The sequence below is a fragment of the Etheostoma spectabile genome, chromosome 5 (genome assembly GCF_008692095.1).
Source record: "Etheostoma spectabile isolate EspeVRDwgs_2016 chromosome 5, UIUC_Espe_1.0, whole genome shotgun sequence".
NCBI classification, from domain to species: Eukaryota; Metazoa; Chordata; class Actinopteri; order Perciformes; family Percidae; genus Etheostoma; species Etheostoma spectabile.
The window spans coordinates 5,974,371-5,997,187 of NC_045737.1; the positions used below are offsets into that span (position 1 = coordinate 5,974,371).

The window sequence follows — 22,817 nt, forward strand, 5'->3', positions numbered from 1 at the left end:
ATATATATATATATATATATACACAGTACATATTTCACCGCACCTTGTATTGTTCAACTGCCGCTATGACCAGAAACTCCTTGATACTCATGCCTTACTGAACATTCAAGCTGTTTTCATTTCCAGAGTGACTGGATGGATTTCTCATCCTCTTAGCTACAACTTGATTAATTGTTACTCTAACTCATGCCAGTGTTTTTTGCCCAGGTTTCTCTCTTCAGATCTGACTATACAGTAGCAATCCAACTAGAACATATTACAAAGAAGTTAAACATGATATAACCTGTAACCTAAAACCACCATTTTGGATTAATTACAGCCTCTGTTCGTTTGTGCAACCGATGACGCACACTGTGTGCTCATATGAAATAAGAACAATCCAGTCTTGTGTTAATGTGGCTATATTCCTTAATGTGTGTTCACCAGCCCTGCCAATGCTAAGTCCCCCAGCACCATGACAATCACATCATTGAGTGGCTGTGAATGCTGGCTTGTTTGCTTCTAGTTTACCAACGTGCAGTTTGTTTTTACAATGCAAAGTAATGTCACATAGATTGGTTGATGCTGGTCCTGTGTGTAGTTTTACAATATAGCCCTCTGTTACATATGCTACTCTGTTACTATAACCCCTCACTTCCTTTCCATGTAACTCTCCTTGTAGAGGAAACTTCTACCCATCAGTATTTGAAAGCCGTGAAACTCATATACAGTATATGACATGGCTAATGATTTCCAGCAGGTACATTGTGACGGAGTGAAATACTTAGGTACCCTGTGGAGTTTGAGTGATAATTGGCTGCCGTTACAGGACAGCGAGCATTGGCTGCAGGCTCCATCCAGCCCGCCTTCATCCACGCTTCACCCCTTTGCCCATTTTTGGATTAGCCAACATCAAGCACTGCCAAGATGGCGATGGCCAGAGCCACTGGGAGCCACCCACTTTCATCTTAATTTTGCAGATCAGAAACCTATGGGTGATATGGCATGGAGACTGCGTCCATATTTTATACAGGCTAAAATGGTTTGGGTGAGTAACACTGAATCTAGACATGTAACAAGAAAACTCCACAGGGCAACTTTTACTCTCAGCTTCAGGTGTAGTGCAAACATTGTATTGTTGTTTTTTTAAAGTTAAGAATAGACACACTGATGACGTTACAGCACGCTGTTGGACATTATCTTTATCATTGTTAGTGAAAACAATTACTTTGAAAACCTATGTCAGAGGAATCTTCTGGTTTCTACTTTTTGTGGATATAATAATATCAGAAGAAACAGCTTAATCTCATCCAAGCTCAATGCTTATTGGCTTGTATCAGAGTTGGATTATGCTTGAATGGGGAGGCCTCTTGTAAGTATGGCAGATCTCTTGGCCAGGTTCTAAATCCTTCGCACAATATGTTTAATGCGTACAATGTGTTTTTGTGGGTTTGGCAACTGTAGCTGCAGTTGGAACTCAAGCTGATATATAGCCTTTTCTTATTAAAGTCTTTAGCATTAACATACAAGTCAGGCAGTGATTATTAGACACCGGTGCGCACACAGCTGTAGGGAAAGAAATTGTTATTTTCAGATGCTTTGATTAGATTTTGTGTGTGTGTGCATGTCTGTGTGCATGTGTGTGTGCCTGTGTGTGTGTGTGTGTGTGTGAATGAGGGACAAAGATAGAGGCTGAGGAAACACATAGAAGACTAAACCTGCACGCAGCATAGGGTTGTGCATGTAATGGGTACATATGCAAACACACCACGCATAATGTTACAGGAGTTTTCAATCAGTTAGAGAGATCCACTATCAGGCTGAAACCCTTTATAAACCTGCTAGTTAACATTACATTGATTCTAACTCCCAGCTGGAGCACTGCCACTACTATAAAGAATTACCAGAGTCTATTCTGTTCTCCATTCTCTACTTTATATTGTTGTATCATGTATGGCATACTGTAGATCCTTTTTAAGGTTTTTTGTGTAGATACCTAACTAGTACTGCTGTACTTAGGCTGTATTTATGAATTCAATGGGCTTTAGATTCTTTCACCTGATAATCATTTTCAAAAACTTGACTTTTAACCATGAAGCAATCAGTCTGCCAGCATCAGACTCTTGTAACAACTGACAAAGAGCAGTGGATTTTGTCGGATAAACACCAGATCCTGTTTCAGGTATTTCCATGATGCAGATGACATACCTGCCTGATTTACCTCATTCAGGAGCGTAAATTGTGAGTGAAACTTTGCCTAACATAGTTTAATATGTGTTCCTGAAGGGTCATACAACTAGGTTGAGGTGATGTCTGCCCCAGCTTCTGTCTACTACACATTCTTAATCTTCCCTTTTCTCTCTCCCAACTTTTTTTTCCGTCTGTCTTTGTACTTCCTTCATAAATCTCCCTCACCTCTATATAATATTTTCTTCCACTCTGTCTCAAACTCCGTCTGTGCTTATTCACACAACATGGTTGCGCTATTTTGCTGTTTACTTTGTTGCTAAGAGATCGGAGCACAGAAACTGTCATGCTATATCCCTACACACGTTTCATTTTAATGTCTATACTCTGGTTATAAATGAGGAGCTGGCCAAAAAACACTAATGTTTTTAAGAAAAAAGTTATGGTGATAGAAAAAGATTACGCCATTTTCCCCAAATTGAATTTTCTCTTCACACAGGACATTCAAATATACATATTAATAAAGGAAGGTGTCTGTTATTCAGCATCATACTAAAGATGACCAACTGGATTTCTGGCCTGAGTGAAATAAATATTCCTGAAGGCTGGCATATGGAAGCAGCTTTTGTGGATGTTTGAGTTACAAGGAGTAATCTGGGTATTCGTGTCCCATGCTTTCAGCGTTTCAATCATGGCGTGATGTGAACCATCTGCCTGTCATCTCCGTCGGTCCTTGTGCTGAAAGCAGGCATTGTTCAAAGCACTCAAACTGGTCAGTGTATGTTCAAACCAGACAATGTTTCAGCACTAACCTTTATTGCCATGTGTTGGAACCAGTTTACTTTTTCAGAGCACTTAAATCAGACAGCGTATGTGTTGAAAACCGACGTTGCAGAAGCATAATGGTAAGTTCATCTGTGAAGGCTTTTCCTTCTGCATGTGTTTTTCTTATTCTTTTGAATACGTGTTGACACAAATATTGACCCTTTCACTTCTGCATGAATATATCATAAGGCAGGGCATTTTTAAACAAAGGTAGTGTAGAAAATGAACCAAATCAGGTATGTTATAAACAAAGCCTACATTGTGAAATTTAGTTAAAGTTAGATTAACATTGATTTGTATTTTGGCCACCTAAAGAGCAGAAGAATTTCACCTAAAAAACGCAGACTTTATGATACCAATACCCCTCAATCGTCCGTAGGAATTGTGTCATTTGTTACAGTTTTGGAAGGCACAGACAAATTATATCTTCCTGCCAAGAGAGGCGTCAGATCACACAGCTATGTGTCATATCATTTAGATGAGTTGTTGGTTTCTGACCACCTGATGAATGTAAGTACAAGGTTCACTCCTGTTAGCTCTGTTTTGGTCTCTACAAATTCCTGGGACGTATATCTTGGTGTGTGATTGCTAGATGCTCCTCTATGATCACCAGCAAAATTTTGCTTAATTTCTGTCTGCCGTGTAGTACAATGGGTTAATCAGAGCTGATCTCTTTGTTGCTCAATTCAGTTTTAATTCAGTTTTATTTATTGTGTCATAACGTATTTATCTTAGGTCACTTTGGGTCTAAACCACACTATACTTTAAAGAGACAATTCCCCCTAGAGCATTTGGCACAACTACTAACTTTATTACAAACACCTTACACATTAAACATATGGATCTAATCTGCTGTTGCTGTAGAAAATCTTTGTTGGAGCCGAACAGCAAGCTTTTTGTGTCTACTCATACAATTTTGGATTATTAAGGATTTCAATGCAGGCTTCTATGACTACATTAGCAAATCGTTGTAAATTCACATTGTGAGATCATCAAGTCCCAGTCTGACAGGACTGCGGTGAAGGGAAGTTTCTAGCACGTTTCCGTAATGTCTGATGACGTGGTCATTTTTGGATTTAATACAGTAAATATATTACATATTGCACCTTTAACAGATGTCCCTGCACATTTGGAGCTGAGCTCAGCTGCTGTTGGAGAGTGTGATTGATAAAACGCACATACAGTACATGTACTCTATCACTGTATCCAGTGGATACATGCCTAGTGTTAAAGCTGCTGTTTTGTGTCATGGCCAAAACAACAGAGCCATAAATCAAATACCCTTGGAAACCTGAGGTGCTTGGCTTGTTACACAGATGGATTATTTAAATTTCTGTTTCTGATTTTCTCAATGATTTGTTGCACTCTCTTTGATATGAAAATTGAAACTACTTTGAGCTCTGAAATCTTTTTAATCACAGTGATTGAAAACAAAAGTTTGCTTTGAAAACAGGCTTCCCGCCAACACGGGAAGTTCTTTAGACAAATTTGGTATGAAAACATACAGATTCATTCTCTGTCTGTTGTGTGGCCTCTTGTTCAAAATCAGTTCACCTATCTGGTACGATGCGGGTTACTTTGATGCAGAGAGAAGCAGAGTTAGGATGAGTTTATGTATCATTGTGGAGACAGAGAGGTAGCAGTTGTGTGTGTAGGGGGCAGGAACAGAGCACTAATTGGGGGAAAACATAAAATTGAACATTTTGTGGTGGGCATTTGGTCCATAACAGTGCCAGAGTGGTTAGCATGAACACACCCCTTGAAAGGAGTCAAAAGGCACGGAAAAGAAAGAGCCCACAGATTCAGCAGTAGCAGTTTTTTCTCCTTTCCCTCTGTTTCTCCCTCCCTTTCCATCCATGCAATTGTAATCACTGTCAAGTCGAGCCCTCATTACTCTCTTCTTCCTGCCCTCTGTGGTTGTGAGTGGTGGTGAGTGATGTTGCGTGTGTTGGGCTAATATGACTATAAAAGGTTGGGGCCACAGAGCCTTAACACTAATCCGGGTGCAGAGACTCTTTTATTAGCCCTGCGTGTGTGTGTGTGTGTGTGTGTGTGTGTGTGTGTGAGTGTGTGAGAGTGAGGAAGATAGAGGCTGAGGAAACACATAGAAGACTAAACCCACATTTCACTTTCTCATCCTTGTCTGTCGTTTCTAATTCAGCAGAAACACATGTTTCTGTAGAAGCTTCAAATTCAATAGCTGCACTTGAAGTGATATAAAGTGCATATAAGAGTGAGAGCCACTTCATAGCTAGAACAACCACAGAAGTGGTCTGTGTGCATGTGCGTGTTCAGTGAAGTGGTCTGTGTGGTATTTTTTCACTAATGACCTCACTCTCCTTTGGACACACTTGGACCTTCTGTGACCAAGAATGGTCAGAATTACATCTGCAAGGTCTTTTTGTTCTCTATGGAATGGTAATACAATATCCCAGTCCCATTTTATCTTAATAAAACAAACAAAAATCCAATTTCTTACAAAAAATTGATATTAACCCTCAAATTGCTCAATGTTATATTTAATTACCCATTTGTAACTATTCAATTCAATTTCAATTCAATTTTATTTATAGTATCAATTCATAACAAGAGTTATCTCAAGACACTTTACAGATAGAGTAGGTCTAGACCACACTCCAGAATTTACAAGGACCCAACAGTTCTAGTAGTTTCCTCCAGAGCAAGCAACAGTGCGACAGTGGCGAGGAAAAACTCCCTTTTAGGCAGAAACCTCGGTCAGACCCAGGCTCTTGGTAGGCGGCGTCTGACGGGCCGGCTGGGGTTAGTGGAAACTACCGAAAATAACATGATTGATTCCACACAACGCTCTTTGGCAAGTACAAATTTCTACTTTCATGAATTTCGGGGCGTCTTATTCAAATTTGTGGCATTTGAAAAAAAATTGAAGTGATATTGAAATAGTATTGAGTAAAAGTTGACATATTCTAGTCTGTGATTGTCCATCAACATACATTCCTTTAATTTTAGTCAAAATAACTCCTAAATTCTGTTTTTCTAACTCAAACATTAGGTATAATTTCCTATAAATGAGGTTTATTGACACATAAATTCAAAAAATAACTGTAGACTAAAATTAATAAGTTAGTGTTACACAGTGTAGTTAAAATGCCAAAAAAATTGACAAACATTGAAAAAAAGGGACAAAAATGTAAGAAAAGGTTAAAAACATTGATAAAATGCGTCAGTAAAAGTGATGATTTTCAATTTTAACTGGGAGACAACACAAGGGTTAAAAATTGTCATTAAAGAAAATGTGGTGTAATGTTACCTTCACATTGGTCCTGGAGACAGTGCTTTGGCGTCATGGGAAAAACACAAGAGATATAGTGTGTAACAACCTACGCACATTTTCTAAATTTGTCACAGTCCTCTCTCAGCCTGCTGATAAGAATGGCTCTGGTTTGTATGACACATGCTGCCACAATGTGTAGTTTTGTCCTGTCTGTTGATGTGTCTGTGGGTTAAAGTAATAAAAAAAATCATTAGCAGATACTAATATAGTATCGGGAACAAACAAAAGTTCAACAGAATTAGTTGCCTCGCAACACTTGTTTACAACATCTTTTCAGCATTGCTCACAATAAGATGGACTACAGCAGCAGTCGTTGGTGTGGAAAATCTTAGTTTTTCCCCTGAGCATGATTACCATTATATATTTAACATTACCTACAAGAACAGAATTGATAAAGTATTTGTGCGTGTTGAAGTCATGTTGAACTGGGTTGGTATTAAACACCAGCCCGGCAGTTCAACATGAGTTCTTTTGTGTGGTTTGAATCTGGTTCAAATTAACCAGCTTTCCCCAGAGTGGAAGTGAAGCAATACAACTTTGTTTAGATGCAGATATATGAAACATATACCAGACACTGACAACCAGTGACAAGTGGAGGGTATGCATATTTAATGATGCATGCAAAAGAGGTTGTCTGGCAAAGCTAATAAAACTGGTATGTGTCTACACCTTTTACATTCATCTAGTTAGCTATTTCTCACCTTTTTAACAGCATTTTCTCCAGAGTATAATGACATTTTATAATGACGCGCTTTAGTCGATCTTCAGTGTAACACAAGATAAGCTAATTTATTTGTTCACAGAATCATATGTTGCAAAACACCAAACTCTAAATAAGGTCCTGCATTATCAGTTTTCTACATGTCAACTACCATAGTTTTTTTGGTCTTGACATTCAGAAGGCAATATTTGGAATGACAATCTAGTCTACATTTGTTATTACTGTGTTGATTGTGATCACATTTAATTTACAACATTTTTGGCCATTTAGGTTTCGGATACATTTTCAAAAAGAAAATAATTACAGTTTTTATAGTCTCAGTTTTCATTAAACAGGATACTAATAAGAAATGGCTACATACAGTAGGGTAGAATGTGGACACAAGGATTGCATTATGGCTGTGATCTTTTTTTTCTCACATGCTGTGGTTTCAGAAACCTTTTTCTTTTCTTAACGAGCTGTAAGCCCAGTATGACAGCATGTCATAAAGAAGAAACAAAGGTAACTCAGAGATGAAGCTATGCTATTAGACACGCATCAATGAATGTACAGTAGACCTACCATCATGTGGTCGAGGACCAGTCCTTTCATTTACTTTGCCCAAGTACTTCTGTAATGGAACTGATCCATAAATCCTCTGATAAATGCCAAATGAATGTTTTCCACTCTTCTGCTTAATAATCCTGACTGTGGTGCTGTTTGTGATGTAGATCATTTACCGTGAGCTGTTTGTGGTTTTTGTGTCTCTGCAGCTGACAGATGGTGGGAAGGCGGCAAAAGGCGGCATCGGTATTGGAGACATGGTTCTGTCTATTGACGGCATCGCCACAGAGGGCATGAACCACCTGGAGGCCCAGAACAAGATCAAGAGCTGCACTGGCAACCTCAGCCTCACCCTGCAGAAGTAAGCCTTGTGTGCGTGTGTGTGTGTGTGTGTGTGTGTGTGTGTGTGTGTGGTTGAAGCCACTTCACTTTAAAATGATTTAACGTGTCAACCCGAGTGGTAAGCCATTTATTTCTATGACAACACAGGATCCATACATTTCCTTTTCAAGCACAACCCATCTCTGCATCAAATTTAAAGTCCGTGCTTCCCCTTTGAACCCCAGCCATCTCGCATACAGGCAGATGTTCACTGTTTTTGTAGGAGTTAATCTTAGCTTTAACACACAGCAACACCATTAGTTCTGCCTGATCTCCCATTCCCTGAAGGAAAGAGAAATAACGGAAATCACAGCGAGAACATCACACACATGGGCCACCCCCTCTTCCCCAAGGTCTACTCCTCAGCGTTTGGTGGAATCCTATTGTACAGTGGAGCTGATTTATCACAAGCAGTTGTTTGGCTGTGTGTGTGTGTGTGTGTGTGTGTCGTGTGGGTGTGTGTGTGTGTGTGTGTGTGTGTGTGTGTGTGTTTATGTTGGTTCTCATGTGGTTTGAATTGTCCACTTCCTTGGCGTAGGCTTGCGTGTGTTTTCATTTAAACACTGTGAGATGTTCAAGGCTTCTATACTACCGTACGTCCTTTTAGGAGTCAAGATGATGAAAGTTGTAAAGTACACGGTATATACAGAGAATTAATGGATTTTGCTACATTTTGAATTAGAATTGACATCAGTGAAGTAATACAATGCTCAGTTTTTTGTCTATTTATGTGTGTTTTTGTTTTTTCTCTTCATCTGCATCTGCTTGCTTTTCACATTCTGTCCTCCTGCTGATCTTTTCATCTTTCTGTCACCCCAACTCATCTGGGGCCAACTGGGCATGTCCTCTTATTTATGTCCAAATGGTGAGAGATCGGTTGAGTAGCAGAGAACACACATGACAATACCGCAGGTCTTGTAGTAACTCAAGGTCAGTGTGGGGGTTCCTGTGAAAGAGAGTCCCATGATCAAAATCTGTTTTTTTATGATGAGAAAAGCAGATCTTAGAATAAAACTTGGCTAAAAGTCATCAATGGATGATTTACTTGTCAAAGTGGGAGTTCATATTCTGATGTATGGCCAACGTTTTGACTCTGAAGAAGGTCAACAAGTGTTGCTCTGGAGGATGTGGAAGATATAGAACTAATTGGTCTGGCAGTCAAATACCTTTAAGCTGTTTCAATTGCACAGTAAAACCTGTCTAAGCATATTGATAAAACATCACAAAAAGCTTTTTACTGACTGAGTTTTACAATTATTAGTTTTAAACAGATTAGAGCAGGTGTAGTTTGGCTCATGGTTAATTGATAGGGGATCAACATTACCACACATCTGTTTATATAGTTTGTCCCCTTTAAAGCTGCATTAAAACATGTGGATGAGACGACTAATGGATTCAACATTTCTGTGCTGCATCTAACGTTTGGCACATAGTGTAAGAGGTTGATCTTGGTGCTTTGCAAGACTCCTCACATAACTACAACCTGCCAAACCTATGATTTATTATTATACTGGCACACCATATATATAGTATATAGATAGATATCAGTAAATTATAATATGATTATATATATATATATATATATATATATATATATATATATATATATATATTCTCTTAAAGGAATAGTTCGACAGTTTTTGAAATATACATATTCACTTTCTTGGCAAGAATTAGATCAGAGGATTAAAATCACTCTTCTGAAGCTAAAACCAGGAGATGGTCAGCTTAGTTTAGCATAATTTAATTTATTCTCCAAAGGTAAAAAAAAAAAAACCTGCTCCACTAGAGGATGTCACTGCACAGCATATAATCTCACGTAAAACTGCAACCTATTGTTTTTACACTTTAAACAAATGTGATGTAACATATTGTTCATTGGGCTTCAAAGATGGATTCTTGACTGAAATTTGAACATTTTTCCCGAACCCATTTAACAATCATTAGTCTTTCACATTTCATTCTTTTCAACTGCAGTGACAACCAGGTCAAGATTTTTATCCGTCATTGACTTTTGTTTCAAATTACTTCATTAAAGCTCCAAAGGACCTGCCAAGTGTCAGTGTACTGTCACCGAACAAATCTCATGTATGGGTGCGCTTGTTTTGGGGACCAGTTAAAGGATTATCTGTTCTGCATCGCTCTGTGTCTGTGGCAGACATCAGCCCTTGAGGGGCTGATTCATGTCCTATTGGAAACACATGGAACGGCTTGTTTCATCAAGTGGCAGCATTATTTTATTTAGGCTGTTTGACCAGGCAACCACTTTGGGGACAACTGACTAAGGCTTCTGCTTCAATGGAATACTCCAGGAGATTGACAGAAATCCCTGCGCCTTCTCCTGACCCAATTTACAATACCAAATAAGATCAGAGTTTCAGTGTTTCTTTCTGTTTGTTGCTTGGCATTCTTTGGCACTGTGTGTTAGACATGCCGTATATCCAAACAGTGTCATGCCTAGGTCAACATCTGGACTTTAATGGGTTTACATGCGTAATGGAAAAGAACCAATCTAGTCTCTTTTTTTCTGTTTTTATAGGCGTCGCTCACTTTTCTCCTCATTTTTCCTCTCTCCCTGCAAATTTGGATTGGGTTGGTCATTGGGTCAGATAGCAACAGGAATTATAACAGTGAGAAGACACAGAAAAATGTTAACAATACATGTGGCGTCTGTATGTGTGTATTTTAAAAAGGAGACAGGTTGTTATTCCTTTTCCAAATAAACGGGTGATGGGGAAAAGAGATGGACAGCAGATGTGTAGACAAGGAAAAGCTGTAGAATAAAGTGGTTTCTGCAAGAAGAATTTAAACTGATAGAAAGTTGAATTTGTCCCGGCCAACATTATTTTCAAGGATGACAATGCAGTTGGAGGGCCAATATCTCCAATAATTTAGAAAGCCAAATTGTCCTGTCACTCACTGGAACTTGGATTTATTACCTGAAAAAAAGCTAGATAAATGCATTAATTCCATTACCATGGTTACCAGTTTTATCATCACACACCAACATTCATTTAGCTGTCTGGGAGACTTTATTTATTTCATTGGAAAACGTGTGACACTGAGGTAGTTTTGGTACCTGTTACCTGCAAAGCAGCGCCGCTTGCTTTAGTGTAAGTTTGTTGTAACATTTATTCCAGCTCAGATCTTTCCATTTTATCTGATCTAAAACAAAATCTCACACCAAAAAAATAGTCCCTTTGATGAGCAGATTAAAGCTTTGATTTTCTGTGACTCATTTCACAAACTCTTGATGGAGACTTTGGCAGTCACCCTATCATGGCTTTTCCTGTTTTCACACAGGTTTTTGAAAAGTAGACCTCTCTTAAATCATCAAAGGTTGTTTTATCAGTAACTTTCATCAAGGAATGATCCTTCTTTTATTGTGTGACTGAATTGCGTTAACTTACAAAGATTACATTTTGTCCATCTCATTTGGTTTGTTTCAGGATTACTACTGGATAGACAAAGTATTCATGATTAGCATGAGTTTCACAGCTACATCTCAGCAGATAGAGCTGAACTACAGTGTGCTATAGCAGCTAATGTCTGGCAATGCGGTGTGTAAATTGATTTACATGGCTGGAAGTCTGTTGCTTCATCCCAGCGTGACCGAGTGAGAGTTTTTGTATTCTTTCAAAGATTTGTATCACATACAATGATCCGGTTAACGGTTTAAGCCTATCGACCTATTTTTTTTTTTAGTATGTGTAAAATAAGTTGCATTGAAGGCAGTTTTTGTCAGATAAATGTACTTTCTCTGTGTAACTGGAATAGCAGTAGAGAAGAAATGGTAACATACGGATCTGAAGTGTTTGTTGTTTTACTTGACACTACAATCTCCGCCTGAGTTTTTCTTCTGTCTAGGAATGCACTCTGTATTGTTACGTTAATAATAGCTCTCAAAAACTTTCAAAAGTTCATGGCCTTTGGAGCTTTCACAACTATCTGTTAACAGTGTTTGAATACTGAAATAAGCAGAAATGGGAAAGATGGAAAAAGCTGAAAGACGTAAAGTTAGACAAATGAAAATGACTGCGTGGCAAAGAGATAAAAGAGAGACACATACACAAGGACGGCGATGGATTCTCCAAGGCCGACAGTTTCTGATCGACTTGGTTGACATCTGCAGTTTATTTAAACGGTGGATCGCCGTGCTCGATGGCAGCAGGCGAGAACGTTAACATCACTTCTCTGTGTTTAGATTCACAGATATCTATAAAGTTTTACTATGACTAGTTTTGCACAGCTGTGGAAAAAATGCAGTTGTGTTTCTGGGAATTTCTTTTGTCAACGAATCAGTTTTCCATTTTTATCTTCGTTGTCAAACTGAATTTCATTTGATGAGACCTATAAAAAAAAGAACAACTAATATCTTGCTAGCTAGACAGACAGATTCACTATGAGGGAGATGTCACCACATGTGGAGCACATGTGTTTAGAACACACACACACACACACACACACACACACACACACACACACACACACACACTAGTTGTTAAGGTTTTAGTATGTTGAACTTCTCCAGTCTTTAGCAGCAACAAGCTCATGGATGACTACGGAAGAGGATTAGGGCCACTGGTGAAAAATGTATGTGAGTTCTAACTTTTTTCTCAGAGTTCTGAGATTAAAGTCCGAATTCTGTCTTTTTTCTCAGAATTATGACTTTTTTGAATTCTGAGAAAAAAGTCAGAATTCTGAGAAAAAAGTCAGAATTCTGAGAAAAAAGATAGAATTCTGAGAAAAAAGTCAGAATTCTGAGAAAAAAGTCAGAATTCTGAGAAAAAATACAGAATTCTGACTTTAGTCTCAGAAATTGGAGAATAAAGTCAGAATTCTGAGAAAAAAGTCAGAACTCAGATTTTTCACCAGTGGCCCTAATCTTCTTCCGTAGATGACAATGTTACTACCTACAAGAGCAAATATATTTTTTATAAAATCAAGAACCATTATTGAAATATCTGCAATGTTTTTCTACAATATCTGGTCCTACCAATTAAAGCATGATTAATTCATTGACATGTTTAGGCACTGGCTTTATTAACATTTAACCTAACCTACAGTAACCATCTTTTCTCAACGTTACCCAAAATGCTTTTGTTCCCTAAACCCAACCATACTCAGATCCCCAGTCTCCGGACTCCCACTTACTCCCATAGCACACACACAGTATTGCAGTACCTTCCACAACCATAATTCAGACAAATGCAATTATTAAAACAAATAAGTAGTCTATTAATGTAATTACTAGGAGGAGTTTGCCAAAGAGGTGTCACTTGAGCAGGGTGAGGTCAGAGGAATAAAATAGGCTATGTGGAAAGAAACTGATTATGGTTGTGGATGAAAAGATGCTGAAAGATTGGCAGAGACAAGGTTGACAAGAAAGAAGAAGAAGGCAGGAAAGGGAAAAGAGACAAAGAAGGTATAGTGAGAAGCTGACATTGGAGATGAAATGGAAGAAAAGGATTAAAACTAAAGTTTAAGGGTTTGAAGTGAAAGCTAAGAGAACAGAGCAGGGTCTAATATTTAGAGGTTGAGGAATTACAAACGCAGAAGTTTATCCCTGCTGATGACTTGGTCCTGAAGCGGTTCCACACGTACAGTACAATCACAAAGTTTCAGCAATAGCATTATTTTCTTTAGAGGTGCACCAGTACGTATTAAGCTATTAATTTCAACCAATCATCTCATGCCTCAATAAAACCTTTGTATTTCATTGCTATGCACTTAGGCTGCCGGTGTCTGATTAAATGCTTCATCCCTATTTCATGGGCCAGTGTGCATGTGTGTGTTCTTCACCAGTGATGGCACAATCTCAAGATCTTGATGTGTTTAAGAGAGTTCAATTGAACAAAGTGAAATGCAGTTGACCTGATCCACTCTCCCAAATAAAAGCAGGCACATCACAGAAGGCTGCAAATCAATGCACGATTTCAAGAAATAAGCAATTACGCATTGGTCCCACTTCTTCTTCTTCTTCTTTTTCAGATCATCAAAAAAAAAAACTCAAACAGGATGCTTACAGTGTTTGACAAGCCTGTTATTTGTGACCTAGTGCCTAATTCATAATAGTGGAGTTGTATGTGCTCATGCAGAAAGCCAGAAGGACAGGCCCTTTTAAATCATAATTAACACAATCAGGTTTTGGATCTCTTCTGCATGTGTGGTAATGCTGAATCGCAACGCTGTGGTGTTGTTGTTTTGCTGCGGCGACACTGATTTACAGACCCCCCCCCCCCCATTCCCATAAACACAAGTAAACACATCAGTCAACAAGGAAGTTTATGTCACCTCAGCACTTTGTATCTTGCACACACATGCTCTCCCTGTTCACATGTAAATTGAATCTGAAGAACTGAATATTTTTCACAAAGTATTAAACACACACACACACACACACACACAGACAGATCTCATGACAGCTGCAGGAGTTATTTTGGGTCTGGAAGGTACTGGGTGCTTGGGGCAAGAGGTTGGGTGAGGGACGTTATTGTAGGGTTGGCCTATACGTTTTCATGTTGTTTACATTGCATTCTCTGAATAGAGACAACAAGATCCCTGGAGTTGTGCGTGTTCATGCCGATGCTTGTACACAGCCCTGTGCCCAACAAACACAGGCACATAATATGTTGGCCTGGCCACTTCTAGCACAGAGGTTCATGTCATTTTCAAAAACTGACACACATCTGTCCTTCTTTAGGCACATGCAGGACTAACAGGCCCTCATCATATTAGAAACATGACAAAGTATGAGTTAGATAATTGGTCATTTGATGTATGTGTCCGTTATATGTTTGTAGGCAACACCTATAATTTAATCAATTGATCTATTGTCTGTTTTTAGCTTACACTTGGAAATGAAACCCAGAATGGACGGTATACTTCTTCTTTTTTTTAAACTGACCTGAGGGTAAGAAGAAAAGTGTGTTTGAAGAGAAGAAGAGAGATAATTGGATTCCCTGTCTACAAAAGACTGGAGAAACCATGCTTTTACAAAAATACCTGGGTTAATGCAACTGCACTGCCTGCCCAAGTGTTTCAGAGCAATAAAGGGCAACTTTCTATGAAGGGGCACATAGAGGTAGAGAAAAAAAGTGGGATATTAAAACATTAGGAACCCCTACTCTAACATGATAGCCCCTGGTCTGTATTTTTATACAGTTTATACCCACGTTCTCACTTTGTTGGCTTTTCTAATACTGCTATTTACACTGGAGATGATATCAAGAGGCCAAGGAGAATTAACGTCTAAACTCAAGCACCAATCTATGTGGGGTGGTTAATCCTGTTGATACTTTATATCTACAAAAGGCTTAATACAACTGGTCAAAATGTGGTATAGTTTTGGCTTGATTAGTTGGAACTTGTGAGACTTTGGAAATTCAAAGCTCTTTGTAAATCCTCTGTACTCATAGACACCCTGTGCAGCTGCCATTGTCACTTACTCGCCTCTGATATTTGCCAAAGATGCTCTAAAGCCAAGAGGGCTAAACTGGGCTCACCTGTCTCTATCTATCACTGGTCTGTAGTATTTGCTAAAGATCATCTAAAACTGATGGCCGTCATCTTTGGCTAGGCTTTTAGTATTGGCCAGTAATATTCTAATACCAAGAAAATGCAGCCACAGCTACACACACCTGTCTCTGCCTGTCTCTTGCTAGTCTGTTTTCGCCAAAGACAATACAAATCCCAAGAACATCAGGGGTCTTTGAAGGGAGCCCACAGATATTCTGAGGCCAAGAAAACTGTGTTTAGCTCATCTGCCTCTGATTTTTTTTTTTTTATTATTCCTCTCTGCTATTTGCCAAATATATCTTAATGTAAGCCAAGAAGTCTCTTCTTTAGGCCAGCCAGTATTGATAAATGATACCCAAACGGGCTATGGGAACAGTGCGAAGAATCATCTGTACTAATTCAGAGCTACATTTCATAAGCTTTGTGGTATTATTTTCAGGGTATAAGACACAGTGAAAACATATACTGTACATTCAGCAGTTTTGCTCCAAATAAAACAAACGTCTAATTATAGTAACAAACGACTCTATCGTAAATTGTAATCCACATGTTTTAAAACACAATACACTTATGTTCCAGACACAATTTACCGTCTTCTCTTGTTGTTCTCTCATTGAATGTTAAGTCTACTTTCTTATCAGTTCAGATTGGCTGGGATAATTTTTATTTCAGCCAGAGGACTCATAATGCATTTGTTTGTTCCCCGATTGATTTTCATTACCAGATGACACCATGTTCAACTCAGGCAGAGCGTGTAATCCTAAAGAGCACAACACACTGTATGTTAAAAAAAATAATATGTGTATATTGTGGATATACTTTGTATGATGAACACATGTACATACTGATGCAAGTGTTCTAGTGTGTACAGTGGATTGAATAAGTTTACACACCAATGCTAAAGTTGATTGAAAAGAGGAGTAAAAAACATCTTTCGGAAATTGATCTTAATGCCTTAATTCAAAACGTTTAAGAAAATCCAACCTTTTAAGGACACCAATTTTCTCTGTGAATGACTAATATATTGTAAATAATTACTTGTTCTTCATTAAAATAATGGGACATACCTATATACACTCCTATGTTAAATTCCCATAGAAGCAGGAAGATTTTTATTTTTAAAGGCCAGTTATTTCATGGATCAGGATACTATGCATCCTGATACAGTTCCCTTGGCCTTTGGAATTAAAATAACCCTGCATTATCACACACCCTTCACCATATCTAGAGATTGGCATGGGGAACTTTCTATAAGATCATCTCTCAATGCAAATCAAACTGGCTAACTGAAAGAACACCATGCCAATCTCTAGGTATGGATGCATGGGTGTGTAAACTTATTCTAGCCACTGTACCTCTTGCACTCATCTTTCCCTGATTTTTTTCCACCGTTATCCTCTTCAGGCTCATCTGTTGAAAATACTATGATTTTATAATTGGGGGAAAAAAGGAGCTGAAGGAATTCCATAATTTCAAGCACTTGTTCAACGAGAGCCAGGACCATTTTATGATCTCTGTCTTATAACTGACATCACTGTCACCTTAGTTCTTGACTCTTAGCGTCACCCTTGTGTGTGTGTGTGTGTGTTTGTGTGTGTGTGTGTGTGTGTGTGTGTGTGTGTGTGTGTGTTGGGCCAGGTAAACAGAAACAGAAGGTTGGACACTGAACCGAGAATAAAAAAATAAGATGAAAAAACATTGAAGGAAACAAAATAAGCCAGTAAAATTTACATCTCTGTGAGTGAATCCTCTGAGTGATACTGACGCACATCAATATCCATAACCCAGACCCAAGGCCAGATGTTGAATGTGGAAAACACTTCCTGGTCCAGCTGCGGATCATTTTGATGGGCAGGCTGTCTGCCCTGAGTGCTAGACCCAGCTGGAGTGCTGTCTCTTTAGTCTGTCTTTCTTCTGTTTGATGTACTGCGTTGTTTCTGTTTCTACTCCCTTAAAAAATTACTGTGCACTGCTCCAGAGAAAACTAGAAGCTATAAAGTAGACAGCAGAAAATAAAACTCAATTCCTCTCACATTAAATGCACATTTCAGATGTACCTTCATTATTCTACAATGTACTTTTGTTGAATACACACATTGATGATACAGTAATTGCATAAATACATAATTTGAGACCATGGTTAAGTGTTGTAGATCTTACAAAACCGCATCACTAAAGGCTCATTAATCTTGTATATGTGCTTTAATTTATCCCATTTGGGGCCCCCTAGAAACATGTTGATGGCCTCATCCAGTTTGGGCCCCCCTATACCATTGGTTTCCCTTAAGGAGGCCCAGCATGTACTGAGTTTGCCTTCAAGGAAGAGATTCCTTAACTTCCTCTGTCCAGGACCCACACTTTAAAAAATGCAATCTTCATATGAGTCTTCAGAAATCACACCAGCACTTTGGTTGTGTTGGGTTTAAACTGAAACACAGTGGAGGCTGTACGTTAATTGACTCTGACAGCACAGACATGGCTTTGATAAACCCAGATTTGCTCTGGGGGTTAGCCTGGTGTTTCTTTACTCCTCTGGTTGTACAGTTCAAGATTGTCAATCAGCTGCAGTGAGAAAGAAAGCTCAGTTTCTATACTGTGTATGTGTGGTTGCAGTGTGAAATGTCTGGTACGTCTTTCACAAACAGGCTGGCCCCACTTCAGTTACGGTCAATGGAGTCATTAGTTTACTGAATTACACTTTACATTTTTTAAACGATGATGGCAATGTTCCATGTGGGAGTTGCCGTGAAGTGTTCACAGCAGTATGGCAGTTGGCATTATGGGATTACCAGGTCAAGAGTCATTAACAATGGCTGAAAAAAGGCTTTAAACATTCCAGGTTGTGTTGCAAGGAAAATATCAATGTATGTGCTATTTGGGTGTAAGAATGCAACACGCGTGTTTTTTGGTGGCTGTACTTTCCCCGGACCCGTGTGTCTTTTTAAGCACCTCCATGTGAGCTCTTTTGTTTATATGTACCGTTTTTACTTCTTGGTCATTCTGCTACAAAACAAAGCTGTAAAACTTTAAATTAGATTTCAAAAGACAACACAGCCCTCCAGTCTTCCCATATACTTATTTTACTGCTCAGAGACAGTGCAGCCACTCAGACTACCTCACTTAGACACTTAGACACTACCATTAAACCAAACAATACTGGTTCACAAAAAGAGATATCTATACATTTGCATGAATGTAATGTTGGATCTTTGGAAAACATCTGAGAAGAATTACATGCTTTTAAAGTACAGAGACTGCTCTTTTGTTTTAGTACCTTGAATGAAAAAAGAAACTTGGTGTGCCACTGGATGTATGCATTTCAGCAGTAACTCTTCTTTTTTGTTGTCGTAAAGATTTTATAACTTTTTGTCTCAGATAGATCTTCTCCACCTTTCTCTTTACTAAAGACCATCGGTAAAATATGTATAGCAGCTATATTTCAGTTCCTGTGCCTCGTATTTTTATTTTTACACTTGCATTCTCACACATATATTCTATTTTCATCTAATTGTTTTTGTTTTATGACCTTTATTTAGTCAAGACTGAGGTGCAGTTGGTCCTTCCTCCTCTTCCTGTGGAGCATTAGTTATAGAAGTGCTACTCCCCCTGCTCCTGTGCTCTGTCGGGGTTGTGATGCAGTACTGTTGACCTTCAGGCTGTTGCTGACATTGCCTCCTTTCTCTTGCCCTGTTGGGGTTTAACTTAATGTGCCTGTTTCCTCTCATGGTCTGCTTTTTAGAACTCCTTAGGGTACTGGTCCACTGCTGTGTGTTTTGTTAGAAATTGAGCTACCATAAAATGTGCATGTTTGTTGCTATGCTTCCACAGGAAACACAGTGGGTTTGTTGCATCTTAAGGCTTTTTCTGTCTGTTCATTTTTATTCGAAAAAGGATATTCTATGTAATTATCAAATCTCCAGCTAAAGGTTTTTTGCAGATTTGGAAATCGAAAAATGTTACAAAATGTGTCTTTAGACTACCAGATTAGCCATACACAAAACCTACCATACTCTATGAGATTATTGACCTGGATATGAGGGTCAGGTCAAGTCTGTATTGAGCACAAACCTTTTTCATCAGATAAACAGACACCAAGCAGCTAGTGTGAGTGTGTGGAGCCGTACCCTCAGGCTTTTTGTCTTGCCATATTGATCTTTGGCAGAGGATAAATAAAGAAGCAAGAACAGTACAGCAACTATACCAAACACAACACCTTATTTCTATCACGGGCTACATGGGGTGTGGCGTTAGCTTGTCTTGAATGTGGAAAACTGATGGAAACCCAATTGTTGAAACAGTTGGAGAAATTCAACAATGGAATGTTTTTTCTTCCCTCCGCAACTGTGATTGTTCAAACATACGTCCAATGTTCCCAAAGTTAATTTATTTGACTCATGTTTTTGTTGAACACCACTCTAGTTTTCACATGTGTTCCTTTGGTCTGGTCAGCGTCAAAGCTTCTTTAAGGATCTCATGTGATGTCACACTCCGCTAAAAGGCCTGTCGAGGCCTCTGTGGAGATAGGGGTGGGAGGTTGTGGATAAGGAATGGGTAGGATCACACATACACACACAAATACCTGGGCATGGCCACACTAAACAGACCTACAGTACGTGTGATCCATGGGTGACCCCTGTCTCCTTTGGTCTTGTCCAGTGTTAGGACTGATAAAGACAGGCAGACTGAGCTTCCAGATCTATTTAAAGGCCACTTCTACACAAATGCACACAATGGTCTTGAAATAGCAGATACACAACACAGCTGCTTTTGGATTTAATGGCACCAGCAAAGGAATTTTTGACCAGCTTGTGAAATCAGGCAACAAAGTCTTCGCTCAATCTTTATACTTCTTTCTCTCTTTGACTTTGTAGTCATAGCTACATCATACCTACACTGACTACCTCTGCTACTATATCCCGACACCACCACCACTGCTACACTACACACATACAGTACACACTGTTGACACTCCAAAGCTGAACCACACGTGGCAATTATCCTGCCAATCACTCTGCTTTTACTTGGTGCCCTGGCATTCTCTCCTGGTCACGTTGGTCTGTCTGCTTCAGTTTAACGGGAAATTACAACAGAAAAAACTGTACCAAACCAGCCCACTCTTTCCACTTCTTCCTAATGAGGCAGAGAAAAAGAAAAAAAAATAGACTCAGAGTGTGTCCCACCTTCAGGAATGACGACTGAATATATTTTAGAGGGCTTTGTTTTGATAATCATTATCACTTTTGTTTAAAGAACAGTGACCTCATTGTCAGGACGGCAGGAAAGAGTAAGTAGTAAGATTAGATGATTAAAAAACAACAGGAAAGGATGGAAGGTGTAGAGATGGACTCAAATAGAAAAAGACAAAAACAAAACAAAGTTAGAGCCATGTTTTACATTAATGACCCTGAGCACAGGTGTGCCTGTCCATAAATCCCCAAGCTGTTAAAGGTCCCCCCACCCCCCTTTCTCTGAATCATGTTTGATCTCATTTCACACGCAGATGATGCACAGACACATAAACCAAGTCACAGTATCATTTGGGCTCTTCTGCACAATTTTTTATTATCTATTTAGTGCTAGTAAGTTACAGAGAATGAATAAAAAAAGAGAAGGGAGAAGAATGAAAAAAGCCTTAATTGGACTTATTTTTTGCCAAACATCAGAAACAAGTGGATCGTTTGAATATTCAATTGCTTTATTGAATTTTAAAGTGTTTCTTGGACTTTGTTGGATAATATTATTCCCTATTGTTCTTGGAAAGAATGCAATAACATGCAAAAGCTGCCAGAATAATTCTTACAAGTTAGGTGCAAATTGAAGATAAAATCACATCTTAAGAACCAGACTGGATTAGGTAAAGAGGACCAGCTCTGGTAAAGAAAACTGAGATTTTTATAACTGGGCCGATGTAGTTCAAGATTTTCACGCTTATAATATTTGTAAATGCCCAAGGTGCTGTTATTCTAAAAATAGACCTAGACACACATGCTGTGTATGTGCATTCATTTAAGCCTATTTGTAAGTACATATGTTGGAGTGTGTATAAACTGGTCCTTGTAGTATGTGTTATTGCACTACCTTGGGGTAACAGTTCCTGAGCCAACCTGTCATGCCTGAAATCACTGTCACCACACCCTTCATAAACATCACATTGTGTGTCTGTGTATACATACATTTGTGTGGGTGTATGTCAACTGGGCCTTTGTCCGTTCACTGCTCTCACCCCTTTTTTAGATGTAAAATCACACCTGCATGTGCAACACTCCCTTATTAATTCAGTAGGTTGCTCGGTGGTAAAGCTGATGGCATGTTAGGGCACCACCCTGGAAACATCGGCCAATGATCTCACTCCAGTAAGAATAGAACAGAGAGATTAAGCACAAATGCAAAACTGAGAACAGAGAACATTCGTGAGGGCACGGGTGATTTGAGAGGAGATGAAGAAGAGACGGCATCCTCCTCTTTTTGACAGATCAATTTACTGTAATACATAAATGAAGGTAAAAAGCAACAAAGGGTTACATAGGGGGGTACATCAAAGCAGAATATACAGTGTTTGAAAGAATATTTGACGACAGCAAAAATCTCAAGTTTTAAAACAGTTTAGCTCTAGTTGTCTTTAACAATGCGAAGCATTATGCAATGATATCAGATTAGGACATTCACAGAATGATAGAAAACAACTGGGGCACTCAACAATTGAATGCCATTTAACAAGAAAGACTATGTGCTAAAAAATAATCCATTGAATCGTACAGTTTACAGTACTGCAGGGCTGGATGGCATTATTTTTAAAGATGTCCTGCTGTTTTGTTCATTCCCTGTAAATTCCAAAAGGGAAAATTGTTGGAGGGAGTGGAAACAAAAGCCCATGAAAGCATTTACAAAGCTGTTATTAGTGTTATGTAATAGCCTGTGTATTTCCCAAAAATAATTTCTTAGGAAAACAAAAAATCTGATTGAGGAAACTAAGAAAACTATTATATAACTATACAAATTATTAATGCACACGCAAACCCTGATGACCAATATTAAAAGAGAAGTAGAATAAATATTACAGGAAATGACTTGACTCGAATGTGATAAGGTGTCAAAGAAAAACCAAAATGACGGTCACTACAAAAACACTGCTGGACACACACACACACACTCGCAGTTACACAAAGACTAATTGCTCTGTTATATGATATAAAACTTCCATAAACATGAAACAGAGTTAACACAGTCACGTAGAGCCTGACAGTTAACATGGGACATGCAGGGTTACAAATGCAAACACAGAGAACGGAAACATGTTTAATACTAGCTGCTATTAAACTATGAGCCAAATGAAACAGTTGGTGGGAAGAA

The 22,817-nt window shown here is 38.7% G+C and overlaps 1 protein-coding gene across 7 annotated transcripts in view; it reads left to right on the forward strand.

Moving 5' to 3' along the window:
- pdlim5a (PDZ and LIM domain 5a) overlaps nucleotides 1-22,817 on the forward strand; it is a gene marked incomplete at its 3' end in the record, with an annotated part of 59,560 nt that overhangs the window by 6,446 nt on the left and 30,297 nt on the right. For all 7 annotated transcript variants that reach the window (XM_032516130.1, XM_032516131.1, XM_032516132.1 and 4 more), the window contains 1 exon segment: nucleotides 7,778-7,929. In XM_032516130.1, coding sequence (XP_032372021.1) covers nucleotides 7,778-7,929 — 152 coding nt within the window.